At 37.4% G+C, this 15,350-nt stretch overlaps 1 protein-coding gene across 5 annotated transcripts in view; it reads left to right on the top strand.

Moving 5' to 3' along the window:
* DLG5 (discs large MAGUK scaffold protein 5) overlaps positions 1–15,350 on the top strand; it is a 97,075-nt gene that overhangs the window by 32,014 nt on the left and 49,711 nt on the right. For all 5 annotated transcript variants that reach the window (XM_063163873.1, XM_063163871.1, XM_063163872.1 and 2 more), the window contains exons 2-3: positions 3,704–3,772; positions 14,816–14,981. In XM_063163873.1, coding sequence (XP_063019943.1) covers positions 3,704–3,772; positions 14,816–14,981 — 235 coding nt within the window. The remainder of the gene's footprint in view (positions 1–3,703; positions 3,773–14,815; positions 14,982–15,350) is intronic.

Below are 15,350 nucleotides of genomic sequence, written 5' to 3'. Positions count from 1 at the left end.
GTGATGTCCAGTGTTACATGGTGTTTCACAATTCAGAAGTTAGAAAGAAGAGAGAAAAGTTCTATTTTCATTTTGTATGACTGGTTTAATTCCACCAGTCTTGATTTGATACTCCTGATCAGGATATTGCTGGCTTAGACAATTGCAGTCTTCTCAGGATGTGTAACTCTTCTTTAGGTTTTTTCTTTCTGTTTTTTTTTTTCCTGTTTCCACCATCATTTTCTTTCTTGTCAAGTAAAATACATATCACTCTTTCTGTGTGGCTGTTGTGTGAAAGATGAAGGCAAACTGGAACACACTTCTTTGTTGTCTCTGGAGGTGGCTTCCACACTTAAACAATAAGTTCCTTTCCTGAATCTGTGAGTTCTTAAGTGGCCTTCCTGTAATCTGATTAATAAAGACAGTAATAACTTAAAGAAATTTGACTTGCTCTAGTTGTTGAAAATAGAAGGAAATGAGTTTCTTAAGGTTCTCAAGTATATAGTGTAGCAGTTTCTAAATCCCTATGCTCTGCCAAAGCTGTTTAATACAGCCAGGAGCTGATCCAAAGCTTATGTCTGGATAAGTAAAAGAGAAAGCAAGTCTGCCATGTCAGGACAGGATGGTCATGTATTTTCCCTCGCCATGTGAATGTGAATCTGTAGAAGATATGCTTGGGTTTTGGTTTGCTTGTGCTTCTTGGGGTTTTCTTTTTGATGTAGTTGCTGGGTTTAGAGTTTTTTCTTATTTCTATTTTTAAGTAGGTATAGGTTCTACTGTGTTTCTCAGCATCCTGTCATTGCAAGTGTGGTCTTAAACTTTAGAAACATGTCAGCAATTATTATAAATCAGTGAATTGAAATCAAATGTAGCAAGTTTTACCACTGGGGGATTTTACCACTGGGGGATTTCAGTATGCAAAGTGAATACTAACAGAAAAATATTAAAGTGAACTATTTGGAAAAGTGTGGTGAAATGCCTGTGAACTAGGTGTGAAGCACTTTCAACCTTTATCTAAAAAAAGTGTTTGTCTTCTTACTGGGTTTAATGTTCAGATCTTCTTTTCTTTTGGTGCAATTTGACGAGATGGACAGTCAGAAAACAGTAAGAACAGGAAATAAAGTGGAAAATTCTTTTGGGGGAAGGTGAATTTTCAACAAGTTAATTAGAATACCATGGCTGTGCAGCTTACAAATAATCAGGGTGTTCTAGTGCCTTTGGTTGTAGAAACTGACGTGTGCCTTTTTCTTTTATTTTTTTTTTTTTTTTAAACCTGTATCTAAATTGTTGTTGGGATGATTTTGAGTGTTTTCATTTATGTGAGGAGGCATTCTAATGAGTGGGGAAATAGTGCTTGAAGCATTTGCAGGTACCAATGATATATTGCTAGCTTGATCAAGCAAAATATGCCAAGCACAATGCCACTTTAGCCTGGATTTAATACAAAGATGTATGCCAGGACAGTACCTCAAGATGAATTTTAATATTGTGACAGCTGTGTAGGGACCTGGTTGTTGTTTCTGATGCTTACTAATACTAATGCTTCTGATGACAAAGGTGGCACTTGTTACAGATAATGAACTTGGACCCTGTGTAATTTAAAAACAAAACGAAACCAGACAATGTGACTAGATTGTTGTTGTTGTTATTGTAAGTGAGGAATTATGAACGGGTCAGATGATTCCTCCCCTCTTCACAATTGTAGGTTTTCTTGATAGCATGCCATGCATACCGGAACTTGTGTCTACAAATATGAGCTAATGTTTTAAGAACATGGCTTTGGAGAGTCATATTTCTCCATTGATGAAGTCAGCTTCACAAAACCTTTCTGTCCATTCCAGAGAGCAGAACTTAACTCATCTTAAGTCCTGTCTCTGGCTTGTAATGCTGGACAAGAAGACAGAGAGGATTAGTTTCTTGAAGATAAGTGAAATGAAGATCAGTTAAGATGATGAGATTTTTGAGTCTTTTAATTCTTCACTCTTAAAAGCAAAAGCAGCTAATAATTGCTACAAGTTTCTTTAGATATGGAACTCCTGTGTAATCTTTTAGAGGAACTGGGTGATTTTGCCTTCAATTGCTGAGCATAATTAAATATCACTTCCTGGTACAAGATTTTGTTGTGCTTGAGTCCCACACGGTTTTGATACAATCTCAGTACATGTGGTCTATCATAAAGATGTCCTACTCTGTTTAATATATTTATTTGTTTTTTTCAGCTTGTGATTCTAGTCAGTCTAGGTCCAGACTGCAAGAAATACTGCAAGGCATATGAGTTTAGAATATGCAAGGAGGTTAAGTATAACTAATGTGGAAATTATTTAGCTTTTAATAAGCTTTAAATTTCTATTATTTGAAAATGTCTGAAATAGAAGCAAAAAGGTGCAGCAGATTTTTTCTGAAGCCAGTGTGTCAGTGATGTACTTATTGTATTTTGTTTAAGAATTTGAACAAAACAAAAAAATTAGGTCCCGTACAATTGAATAGAATTATTGTACCAAATATATTTAAAATAATTTTTCATAGAGATTTTTCAGTTTAAACAGTCTACTTCAAGATGCAATTTCTTGCTTATTTTCAATTTTTTTCTTTTTTGAATTGATTTTTCCATTATTGCTTATGTTAGTAAAATTATTTTATCAAATCTTGGCTTTCATTCATCTAACATCATAGTTACATGTAGTTACAGATGTCATGCTCTTCTCTAGTAAGAAGCAGAGGAGATGAACAAAAACTAATTTCTTTTTTATTTTCTAGCCTATCCTTCCTTCAGTCTATTCCATGCAGTTATTCCTGCTGCTTCTCAGTTTTTATTTCTTCATTTCAAAGAAACTAGAAGAGAGAAATATTGAAATATAAGAAGGAGGGACTCTAGCAAAGGGAGCTCCTGAATTTTTTGAAGCAGCCTTAGGGCTTGGCTGTTGTGAGCACAGCTCTCTCATCCTGGCAAGTGCTGAAAATAGCCTAGATTTAATGGCTTTTGTACATAATCATTGCCTTTCTTTCTACCATGGTGTGTTTATCCTGTCTGTGAGGGATGGTGGAGCTGTTTGGTTAATGTTTTGAAGTAGGACCTGTCCTTCTAGTTCTTCTGGTAAATAAAATCTGGCATACTTCTAAAATAGCTAAAATAAAGGGCTTCTCTGTCTGTTGATTTAGTAATACATGAGTAAACTTGCTGCTTTGTGGGTCCTTGCTCTTAAGGCCAGATACTGAAAGTTGCAAATGGATGCAAGCAAATTTTATTTACAAATTAAATGAAATTTTTAAGTGTGAATGAAGTTTGAGAAGAAGAATACCAAGTAATTACACAATGAATTAGGAGTTGGTACATGTAAAGACAGGAGAAACCAAAATAGATTGCCACTGTTGTCACAAGTATCACTCCTAATCTTCTGTAATAGACTTGAAACTCTGTGTTTTCAGTCTGTCTGAAATAACTGATGTACTTAATATTTTGCTGAACTCATTTTTACCATGTTATCCAAAATGGTGTTCTACCACAAAAAGTGCTCAGTGAAGTGTTCATTTACAGGTTATGCTTTGCCTGTTAGATTTTTGTGTCAGTGATGTGTCTTCTCTCTGATTTAGTAATTTGAATAATTTTAGTATTTTTAGTTAATTTATTTGGCGTCTACAGTATCAAGGAAATGAATCATAGCTTTTTTTGTAGAGAGGAAAAGGGGAGAAAAAGTTAATACTATTTTTATTTTCCTGATTCTAGGGTCCACCTACAGTGTGTTGTCCATAATGCCTTCTGACTCGGAAAGCAGCAGTTCTCTGAGCAGCATTGGTGAGTAAAGCATTAATATTAGAACTTGATGAGTGTGTCTTTTGGGAGCTGGGAGAACAACTTTTTAAGGTTGCCTCTGGGAAGAGTAGAGAGATATCCTGGTCATAAAATCAAACAAGTTGGCCTATAAGATGTAACCATCCATCTTCACCAGGAACAAGTGTACTTTCCTGCAGTGCAAGCTCAGCCTTGTCATGGCTGGCTGCAGTTGTTGCATGTAAAATCTGTTACATTTGAATATATTAAATGATATAACTATGCTTTGTGTTATTTAGTAAAATGGTGTAAAAGTGGCAACATTGTGTTTACACAAATCTGGACATATGAGAATATATTTAAGCATGTGTGTGTGTATGAATTTCTGTAGATCTGAAAATTATGATCAGAGTCAAAAGCATCATGGAAGTTTATTTATAATGTTAGCCAAGACCGTAGCCTTCTAAACCTTTGACAGTGGCTGTAAGCTTTAGCATTTTTTCCCCTGTGTTCAATGAATTGCTACATTTTCTCTGTTTTTAAAATCATTGGGAAAGATAAAATTGGAGGTATAAAATAGGAAAAAAATTGGAGGTATGAGAAACAATATTAGAGGTGTTTTGTCCACAAGATGCTCTTCAAGCAGCTCTATTTTTTTCCTCATCTTTAGTTTTACAAATACCTTCTGTTGTGAAATCTGTATACAAGTCATTTGCCCTGGATAGGGAATGCAGGCTCTTGCATATTTAAAGTTCCAATGTTGTGTCAGGCATCTGTAGACTTCCCTGACAGCACCAGGCAAGTCAGTTGTCTTTTTAAGGATGTGGGTAGACATCTGTTGCAGTCATTGAGTTGAACTTTTAACTCCAGCAAGCAGGAACAAGATTTTAGGCCTGAATGAACTATTTACTGAAAATACTGGAAGCTGTGACATGTTAGTTTGATTTTAATCAAGACCACACTTGTGTGCTACTGCCTGAAGGAAGGGTAGATTTCATTTGCTGCAAGTAAATTGGGGACTGGAAATAGAAAGAAAAAAGTTCCTAAATTTTTAGGACTTTCAGAAAGGCACCTTCCAAAGAAGGTAGTTATTCTAAAACAAAATCCAGTAAGTTTGTGGGATAATTGTATGAAGTGATGGCTGAGACAGGAGAAATGTGGGTGGTACTGTCTACTTCCACGTTCTTCATTTTAAAAAGGAGTGGCACATTTAAATCTTAATTTTGTTTACTTTTTTTTATGTTATTTCCCTCAAACTATGTGTTGTTCATATTTTAGGATCCTGAAGTTCATACTGAATTTGGATCTATGGATTTGATATAAGAGACTGTCCTCAGAATTAGTTTGTCTTTGGAGTTTGCAGTGATTGAAGTTGTTTTATGACCTGAAAATTAAATGCTACTATTGTCCATTATTTTGTTTTATTCAAATTATTAATGAATGCTGGGTATTTAATAGTCAAGAGATTAACAGCCAGGCGTGTTCTTTGTTTGAAACTGTTTATTTTATGGTGTGATTGTAGACTTGTTATTAATGAGTCTGATTTTTGCTCCAACTGTTTTGTCACCCTCCTGTCTTGTTCTACAAGAGACAGTATTTTTTCTGATCCAATATCAATAGAAAAATTGCTTAATAACTGACATACACTAATAGACATCTTTGCAAGTCACTTCAAAGATTATTTTAATACTGATGGATTTATTGAATGACAAACCATCATAACTAAATCTGCCTGCATGCCAGCTCCCCTAAGGCTTCATATGACTAGTTTGAATGGAATCCTAACAGATACTGAGGTGCTGTAGCATTTGAGGAATTTCCTATACATCTTGCCCCCTCTCTGTCCCAATAATTTTCACAAGGGTAGTTCTGTGCAGTTGAAATAGTAAGTTTAAACTATGAAATGAATGCATCAGTGAAAGTAGGTAAATATGTCATGTTTTGGAGGTAGTGCAAGGTTTTGAATCTGTGCAGTTTGACATTGGTAGTTATATGTGCACGCACATGTATATAAAGGAGTATTTTTAGTTCCCTGCTCACATAGACCTTCCTCACAGGAAAGATAAGGGATCTATTCTATTATAGCTGTGTTCAAAACACTGGTTTAAAATTAATACCTTGATTCTGTTTGCTGAGTAGCTCAGAAACAGATGGGCACGTTTGACTTTTTAGGGGAAATGCTAAAGGTTTTGGGGCCACTAAGTACACCCAGATAAATCTTCAGATAATTAAGCTTAGCATCGTATAATTAGGAGAGATAATACCATCTTTCATATGTAGTCGTTAGACTCCAGAGTTCATAAATGTAACTAGAGACTCATATGTCCATGTGCTTCTTCTTTTCTTCCCAAGCCTTAATTACCCTAGCTATTGTTAGAGATGGTTCTGTTGCCAGCATTTTTAATTGCATGATCTTTTTCTGAAATACTTCCAAGTAAGTCAGGAAGTTGTGAAATGGAGATGCTGCTATACATTTTACAGCTATCCTGGGTTTGAGTTAATTTATGAAGCTATAGTATATAACAATGGGCTTATTTTCCAGAAAAAGACTCTGATTTATGAACTAATCTTAAATAGAACTAAGATTGTTGTTAGTTCTGAGAACTTGGGCTCAGTCTCAGTCCAATAAATAAAGCCTAGTATTAGTATTTTGAAAGGAGAGAAAGATAAGACTACATCATTTGATCACTGTGTAAAACCATGGTGTACTGAAGTCTTGGGTGTGTTGGCAGTTCTGATTCTCTCATTGAAAGCCAAGAGTGCAATCAGCATGGAGAGCAGCAACATAGATGAATGAACAGTTATCCAGCAGCTTCTTTATGGGGAGCAAATGGCTATTTTTGAGTTCTCTCAGTCTTCAGTAATGTCAATATAAAAGTAGAGCAGAGAGTGATGCAATTTGCACAATGTGACTCAGGGATAAGCTTAGGGCTAGTCTATTCTGAGTACTCTGTTGTCATCCAAGCTTTTTTTCTCTTTCCCTGCCTCTGTGGGGCTTGCAGAGCATGAGGGAAGCAAAAATGAACTTCCATCCTCATGTACATGTGATAGCATAAGCAGTTGAGTGGAAGCCAGTTTCCCTCCCTGTGTAATGGCAAGTTAGCAGTCTTGAAGAAGAAACTCTGCCTTTTTATTCATTTGTATCTGTATGTAAATAAAAATGCTGAGTGATAGCAGTTTTTTCTTGTGTATTTTCTTCATTGTTCAAAATTATTTAAATGGCAATATTTTTTTGTTCCTCTTTTGCTTTCCTCCGTTTCTTCCTGATGTTTTAATAAAATTCATCCTGTGAGTGTAAAACAGGTGGTTTTGGTGGTGTGGTGAGCAAATACTCACAGTTTATTTCCAAAAGAGGTACCATATAAACTGCTGTAATGGTGTAATACCGGCACTGGCTGTCAGCCCCAGCTTTGTCCCCTCGAAGGAACAAATCCTCGTTAAATTGTCGTGGTCTTTCTCTGTATATCCTTTCCCTTTGTTCTTGGTCAAGACAAAGATTTTTGTGTGTAAATAAAAGCATCCTTCATCTGCCCACTCGCTGTGACCAGCAAACTCTCTGAACCAGAACTATAGTCCTGTGTCTCCGATATCAGAACAATTATTTATGGGGATTCAGTGCCTGCCGTGCCAAGCACGGAACAACAGTGTCACTTGGGAACTGGATAGAAACCAGTAACACAGCTCTGTGTGACAGTCCCTGGCAAGCCTCCACTTGACCAGTCATGATAACAGAGAGGAATAGAACGAAAAATCAAGACCCTTTTTAAAAAACAAAGATTTTAAAAAGTGTCAGTTTGTTTAGTGCACTTAATAATTTGGCATTTGATGCCATGACAGGATTATGGTTTCTAGAATCAAGCCATTTTTCACCTATCCTAGTACCATAATGAAGCTTCAGAGATGTTCTTTAGTGCTATAAAAATGGTTTTTTTCCTCCTGTCCTCAATGCTCAGATGTTTGAGGTTTGTTCTGCTTTGGTTTTAGGAAATGTTTTTTAATGGAACACAGCAGTTTGCATGCAGGTGACAGGCTGTGACTGGGAAGATGCTCCATACTAGTTTTTTTTTATTACAATAGTTTTTAACAGAGAGGCATTGCATACTCTTTCATTCTTTTAAAGTATACTGAGTTCCTAATTAGATGAATTTTGGAATGGAAAAGACCTTCTGTCTTTTCACATGTATAAATTTCTTCTTTCCACAGCCGGACCTCTTTGCATTGTTTTGATTGCAGCTGTCAATCTTGTAGCCTCTTCATTCCACATTGCATATTAGCACCTTTCTCTTTTAACAGACTATTACTTTTCTAGCTGTTCAGTTCTTTGCAAATGGTATCTCATCTTTTTCATCAAAAGTGTTTCTTCTTATTCTCAGTTCATATCACTGTGCTGCAATTTGCTGTGGGAGCTTACATAGATATAGGGCTTTGTGATACAGGGGTGTGAGGCTATATATAATGTTGCAAATTGTAGGATAGATCATGATACGAACAGTGCAATGGGGAAGAAGGTAAGGAAGTAGAAATCTATTTTTAGACTGATGGGGATTTTGGAGTTTATAATGAATTTTCATTGTCAGAAGGAGGTGAGGCTTTCTGTTCCAGAGTAGATGTAGATTGTTATGGGGATTAACATTGGTGGTGGCTCTACAGTTTACTGTAGAGCCACACCACTGGCTCTACAGTTTTATGCCTTTCCTTGCAGCCATCAGGTGGTCTGTCTGCACCAACTTGTCCAACTTTGACTTCAACTGACAGTATTTCCTTGCTTAACACTTGTTTAGCTTATCAGCCTGACAGGCTATTTACAAATTGGGTTTTTTCACTAATTGCGCTCCAAGTTGCTTAATCTGAGAGCCTTAATTCTTACTCCAAAGCAAACATTCCTACCCTCCCATCAGATTCCTTCCCAACAATGTTAGTCTTTCACTCCTCATTTTCATGTTGGCCGTTTTGACAAGTGTCCTTTCATGTTGTTGTGATTTCAGTTTATTGCTTCATACTTTCTACAGCTGGATGTAACAAAGTAATTGTTTCCACTATTCACAGGAAGGGTTCAGTTGCAGGTGTGGCTTATGATGCACTTTTTGTCTAAAATAAACACTCTATCCTTGTCTGAAAGAGTTATTTATTTTCCCTGACAGCCTATAGTAGTCTCTCCTTGTATTTCTTGCCTTTTTTTTTTTACTGACAAAATGTTCATATTTGTTAAAGACCCCTCAACAGCTAACACAAAGGAAAAAGTGACGACATTACACTTGCTGAAAGGCCATGAATAAGTAAGGAGAGGTACTAGGGACACTACCAGGATGTCACATCATACTGCTTTTCTGTAGAGCAGTAATTACCTTTGATGTTCTGCCTCCTCATCCATCCCTTTTTCTGTTCAGAAGTCGTTTTCCTTGGTCTCAATGACTGAATTAAAACTCTTCATCTAGATTTATTTCCTTTGTAGTAAACTACCCATTTAGTTTGCTGGAAGCAAGACTTTCAACTTGGAAATACACTTAAAGTAAACTTCACTCTCTGGTTTTACTGTTGGCAAATCATGTAACTGTCTCTAGGATTGATGCTTAATTTCTAGGTGATTTTTAGCGTGCTTATTAATAAATATCTCCTGTAAATAATAAGCATTATGAATAGCGTTAGTGTGTTATTGCTCTGTTCTTTGGTGTCTGTTTTCAGGCAGCTGTAGTCTGATATTAGTCATGCACAAGGTTCTCTCAACTTCTTTCTCTTCAAAGGTACTTGAGTGTGCTTCATGAACATCATGCCCTGTTTTTAAAAATGCAACATAACAATACACAGGTTGACTTTTCATTTATACTGATGCAGTATAAATCCCTTGAAAAAGGGACAGTGGGGTTTTTTTGGTGAGAGAGCAACTAATAATAGAGCTGTCCACTTGCTCGTGTTTTGCTTATTATAGCATCTTAACATTTGGCAGCTCCATGTAGGAATTGTTGAAGATTTGGTTGGTCTGCAATGATTTCAATGGAAGTAGTGTATGTGAATACCCATCTCCTGCACTCCAGACAGCACCTCTGGAGCATGGTGTCTTTCACTGCTCCTTGAGACCATTTATCAGTCTGTGCATTCAGGAAATCGTTTTGGTGACTGTGGTTTTCTTTTGGAGCTGAGAAGTTGATGTGGTGAGGCAGTGATCGCCACTCCTACAGGAGAAGATGTGGAGGATGGAGTGCTGGAGGAGCCTCATCCCCTGGGTTGGTGTGCAGCTGGTGACCATTGTCACTGTCCCCTTTGGGTTCAGTGTGCAAACTTCAATGTAGGCTATATTTTCAGTACACAGTTTTAAGCCTGACAAAGGTGGGATTTGAGCCAGGGAGTTCCTGTAAATTCAAACTCAGAAGCTCCCAGCTGTATATGCCTTGGTCATGGTAACAGATTTTACTCTCAGTTGTATTTCAGCTCAGCAAAATTCTGCAAGGGCTTCTCAAACTGATGTGTCTGCCTTTTCCCCACTGCCCCCATCTCTGCTATTTTTTAGTTTTAAGTTGTAGATTTTTTTTCATGTTGACTTTCCTAGAACCACTGTTCAGTTCTTTCTATAGTCTTAAACGTATTGCTGAGGCTGAAAGTTTATTTTAGATGCTGCTGGCTTTGTTTAGGTTTTTATATTCTGAATTAAAACTATATACTGAAATGCTACCCATCCTTTTTCCTTGCATGTTACATGATTGTCACTGCTTTCATAATCTGTTAGGTTTTCTGTCTGTCAGATGAAACTGTTTCTACAGTTCGTTATACTACCTTTCATTTTTCTTTCCTCAATGTACTGCTGCTTGTCTTTTCTGAAGTTTTATTTACGTGCATGCAGTTCTGTTCTGTGCTCTCTGCTGTTCCATGATCAATTCAAAAGGTACATCTGAAGAAATGTATCTAAACGATAACTAGAATGTAATTTAGATTTTAACCCTTTTCTAGCGCTCATAAATTATTGAAAGAAAGTAAATATTTTAGAATGCAATTTTCCTACACAAGTCTTTACTCTCAATACCTTCCCTAGCTTGGAGAGAAACCCTGTTGATCATGCTTTGCGATACCTCTTGCAAGTATTTTTTAGCACTTTCTATCATGATTTACAAGACCATGAAGAAATAATATCCTGAACATCTCAGTTCATTTTCTTTTTTTATGACAGAAAACAATACAGAAGGCTTGACTGTACAATGAGTAGTCTCCTGCTTGTTTTCAAGCGGGAAGGAGCACAAATTTATGAGTTTATGAAAAATCATTGTAAAAATAAGCCATTCTGTTAGCTTGCCTTCTGAATTAGTTGAATCTGTTGTACAAGTTTATTTCTCAAAGACCAAAGATTTTATTATAACTCAAAATATGTTAATGTTATTTCTTAAAATTGGCTGTTTATGCATTGGTACTCATTTTCTTATCACAACTTACTCATTTGGCATTATGGTACAGTTTGGTCAGGTTAAGTTTTTCAGCCGTTTCTGTTAAAATGTTCTCTTATTCTTCAAAAAATATGCTACCCCTTCCTCACATATGAAGTTAACTTCTTAAGCTGTAGTTTCTGTGTGGATATATCATCTCTTCAGTCATTGTTGATTAATCATCAAGAGTTCTATTCAGTATGTTCTACAGTAATGGATCTTTGTAGTTTCTGTGGAGTCCAGCATTTGGGCTGTAACAGGGAAGATAGGATTGCTCCAGCTTCTGTTTTTAAGGCTTTTCTTTTATACAACCTGTGATGGAAATCCTGCAAAATGTCACTTTGGATGAAGTCAGTGCATAGTCAGGACTTAGTGACTGTACTGCATTGTGGGTGAAGTGTGTTCTGTCCACACCACACATCCCTGCTGCCAGCTGCTCCAGGACTTGGTGAGTGCTGCTCACTGGAGACTGGCCAGGGTGTGACTTGAGAGAGTTGAGTCCTCAGAACCCAAGTGCAGCTCCTGTCAGGAATGCGTTGTGGGGCTCATCGAAGCAGATGAAGGAGTTACACTTGGCAGGATATGCAGTAAATGCCTTTTCCGAAATCCAGGTTGTCTGAGAAAGGAGGCGAGTTGCTGAAAGGTGGCACAATTTGGATAATGGAGATTTAGCCTTCAGGCTTGTGCGTTTTAAGATCTGCGTGACGGGTTGAGGTACAAAAAGGAAGTACTTTTGCGTAAAATACGCAGTCGAATGGAAAAAGAATATGAAGCTGGAAGCACAGGTCACTTTTCTTCTGCTGCATCAAGATGTCTGATGCAATAAAAGGATTTTAGCATTCAGCTCTAAAAGCTCCTTTAAAAGAAACCAAGACTGGAATTTTTCTGGTGAAAAAGGATTTCACTGAATGTGTGTGCTTATTTTTTAAGCATTCAGAAATCTGATTTAAGTTTTCTAAGACCTTTTGTACAACTATTGAAAATGGAAGCCTGTCAGGAAATAAAGCAGAGGTAAATTGTGAGTCTCCTTCTAAGGATAGGAGTGGGAAGAACTGCATTATATTGATCCGTGTTTTTACTGCACTTAAGAGGTATACATCTTGTGGCTGATATTTTGTGTCAAAAATATCATTGCATTAGAGATGAAAGTATCTGTTGATGTACTTGTAAAAATTGACAAGTTAATGAAAAGTAAGCCCTTTTGGTACTAGGACAAATGGTTTCACAATTGTGAAAAAAGCTTCTTTCCTAAGGCTAATTAGCCTGTCTTTATTTAAAGCAGACTTTTCTTTCTTGGCACAGTTTTGGTCTGTGCACAAATGTTCTTGCCTGAAGAAGATTGTCACTTGGATGCTGTTAAAGCTGTCAGGGGAGGCTGAGGAGCAGAGGTAGATCTCTGGCCTGCTTTTATTGTGCTTAAAGGTCCCCAGGGCAGCCCTTGGGTGCTGTCGAGGCCTTGTGTAGCAGACATTGTCCATGGGACTGCCATGGGGTTAGCAGTGATAGTAGTGATGGGCATTGTTCCTCCAGTGCCCTTTCCTCCCTGGATAGCACAGCAGCCTTCCTGATTCATTTCCTCCTTCCTCTTGACCTCTTGCATCCTGTTCATCTGTTTTGCTTGCAAACAGCCTCAGGATGACATAAGCTTTTGAACCTCTCTGTAAGGATGAGAAGGGGATTTTTTCCATGTTACACATCCTCTGATGTGTCAGCTCAATTGAGATGATGTGCAGGTTGCTGCTGAATTTATCAAAGACCATGCAGCTTCTCAGTACCTGAATTTGATTTGTCTGCCTTCACCTTTTAGATTGTTTATGAAATTCCTTTATCATTGATGTGTCTAAACTCTTTCAAATGATTATGTGTTCTGCCTTTTTGTATCTACTTAGTTATTTCCTTCTTTTATTCTCTCTATCCCCTGTATCATGTGTATTATTACTGGTTTCTTTCCATAAAAATATGTAGAATATTTCTCATCTAAAAGAAAGGCTAACTTCATTTTGGCAGTGAAAATCCTTAGTCCTTATGGACGAAGGGGCTTTGTCTAGATGCAGGAATGAAACAAAATAGTAAGAAAAGCAGCCTGCATTGGGAGTTCTTCAGAGTGATGTTGAGTTTGTCTTTTTCCAGAATGTACTTTCTTTCTGCTCTTTTTTTTATTTCTTCAGTTTGCTATTAGTGTGTTTGCATATATTATTAGGAAATAGATTAAAAGAGCAGCCTGTGCTCATAAATTGTCATTAGAGTAGCAGCTGGAAGGTATAAAACCAGAGATCCTGTTATTGCAGATGCTGTACATATGATAGTCCTGACACTGCAGTTATTTTGGTGTGGGAACTTCAAAGCACAGGTAGTTTTGCTGAAAAGTTGGAGGGGTTTTTTACATTCTGCAGTACCTTCATGAACTGGATTTAGGGATAAAAAGCCAGTCCTTACAATTCATTAGCATTTGATCCAGTGAAATAATATTGAGTTTCTTTCTTTGAAAGGACAATGAGTGGAGAGCATTGTTTTTCTATTCTGTTGTTGCTTAATTAACTAAAAAAAGGCCTAATAAAGGTACATCTTGACAAGTTAATACATATGGCAGCAACTTGTTTGAGTTGTATAATTTTGCAAACTCTTTATAAAATTTCTCTTTCGGGTAGAAAATAATTGCCTGTATATGTTTAAGCCTTTAACTTTCAGATCTGTGACCTGTATCTTTGAGTTTGCTTTCATGTGTCTGAGAGATACATGAGCAAAACTACATTTACAACTTAATTTTAAATGAGCAGAACTAAAATTAGAGTCGAATTACTTGTCAGCAGTTGTTAGGACGTGATATACCAGACTCTGTTCTCTTGGGAAGGAGACAACCTTGTGCTCTCACAGTTGTCTGAGAGGACAGTAGCCATCATTGTTCAACTCTGATATTAGGAAAGCTGAGAATTAAAAAGTCCCACAAAACACTTTAAAGTATGACTGCCCCGTAGAGGAAATGTGGTGTGTAGTCCAGTTGCAGTGATTGTAATGTGCTTGTGTTAGCCAATGTTGTTAAAAATTAAGCCCTGTTTTCATGATTTGTTGTTAAGTGAAATCCTTAACTTCACATACTAGACTAAGAAATTGTGAACTATGAAGACACAGAATTGCATTAAATGTTTTCTGTAGCCCATGGCAGAATGGTATTTCTGTGCTACTAGAAAAACAAAGGGGAGAAGAGCCCCTGTGCTGTAGTAGTTTCTTTGCTATCTCTGGAATAAGCTGATATGTCTATAAGCTGATATTTTAGTGTTTTTTGGGGTTTTTTTAAGCATGGGGATTGTCCTTTATTTCAAGGAACTTGACTTCTGTCAGTATGTCAGTTTGAGGTCTTTGCAGTTGTTATTGCTGACTTGCCTTGCCTTTTGAGCTGCTTGTAAGTTCCTGAGTAAGCAAGGCACCTGCCCATGCAAACTGAACTCGCAACACAGGGTCTTTCTGCTAGCAAGGGATCTGACTGGAGTTATTCTTCTTTCAACTCGCTGGTGAGAGCTTATATCAGTTGCTTCATTTTTGAACAGAATTCTGCAGACAGAAAGACAGGATTTTTTAACATTAGTGTTCACTTCTTTAGTGAAATTGTATTGTTCTTTTGAGCTGTTTGCTCATTGCCAAGTATTTCTCTCTTGATCAGGTACGACTGGTAAAGCATCATCTCCACCACCCGTGATAGACACGAGACAGATGAGTGAGAAGCTGGAGACGATTTTGTATCAGCTCCGCCAGGTGACTCGGGAGAGGGACGAGCTGCGCAAGCAACTTGCGCTTTCATCCCCTGGCTCCACCTTCGATGACTGCAGGTAAACAGGGAGGAAATGCAGCATTTGCATTTAGACTTTGATCCAGTGAAATAATAGTGTTTTCAAGTGCCTTGGCACTTGCTTGCCTGGAAAGCATCAAGGAGCTTGCAATGTATACATGTTGCTTATAACCTCCTTGCATCCTGGTGAAGTGGCTACGTCCATGTTTCAGAGCTTCCTGTTGAGTGCCTATCCCACTTTGTCCAGCAGTTTTTCTGTGGGACTGAGGGGAGAAGGTTTCATCTCTATTTGAGAAAAGAAAGCAAAAAAGTTGCTTAGACTTCATGGGCTTTGTTGTAGGAAGAGAAAAAGGACAGTGGATGAAGTATTTGGTGTTTTGAAAACAAGAGTGAAGAAAGGGAAATAGCT

The sequence above is a fragment of the Melospiza melodia genome, chromosome 9, assembly GCF_035770615.1.
Source record: "Melospiza melodia melodia isolate bMelMel2 chromosome 9, bMelMel2.pri, whole genome shotgun sequence".
NCBI classification, from domain to species: Eukaryota; Metazoa; Chordata; class Aves; order Passeriformes; family Passerellidae; genus Melospiza; species Melospiza melodia.
The sequence above is the reverse complement of the archived record's forward strand: the minus strand, read 5'-3'. Positions and strand labels throughout refer to the sequence as shown.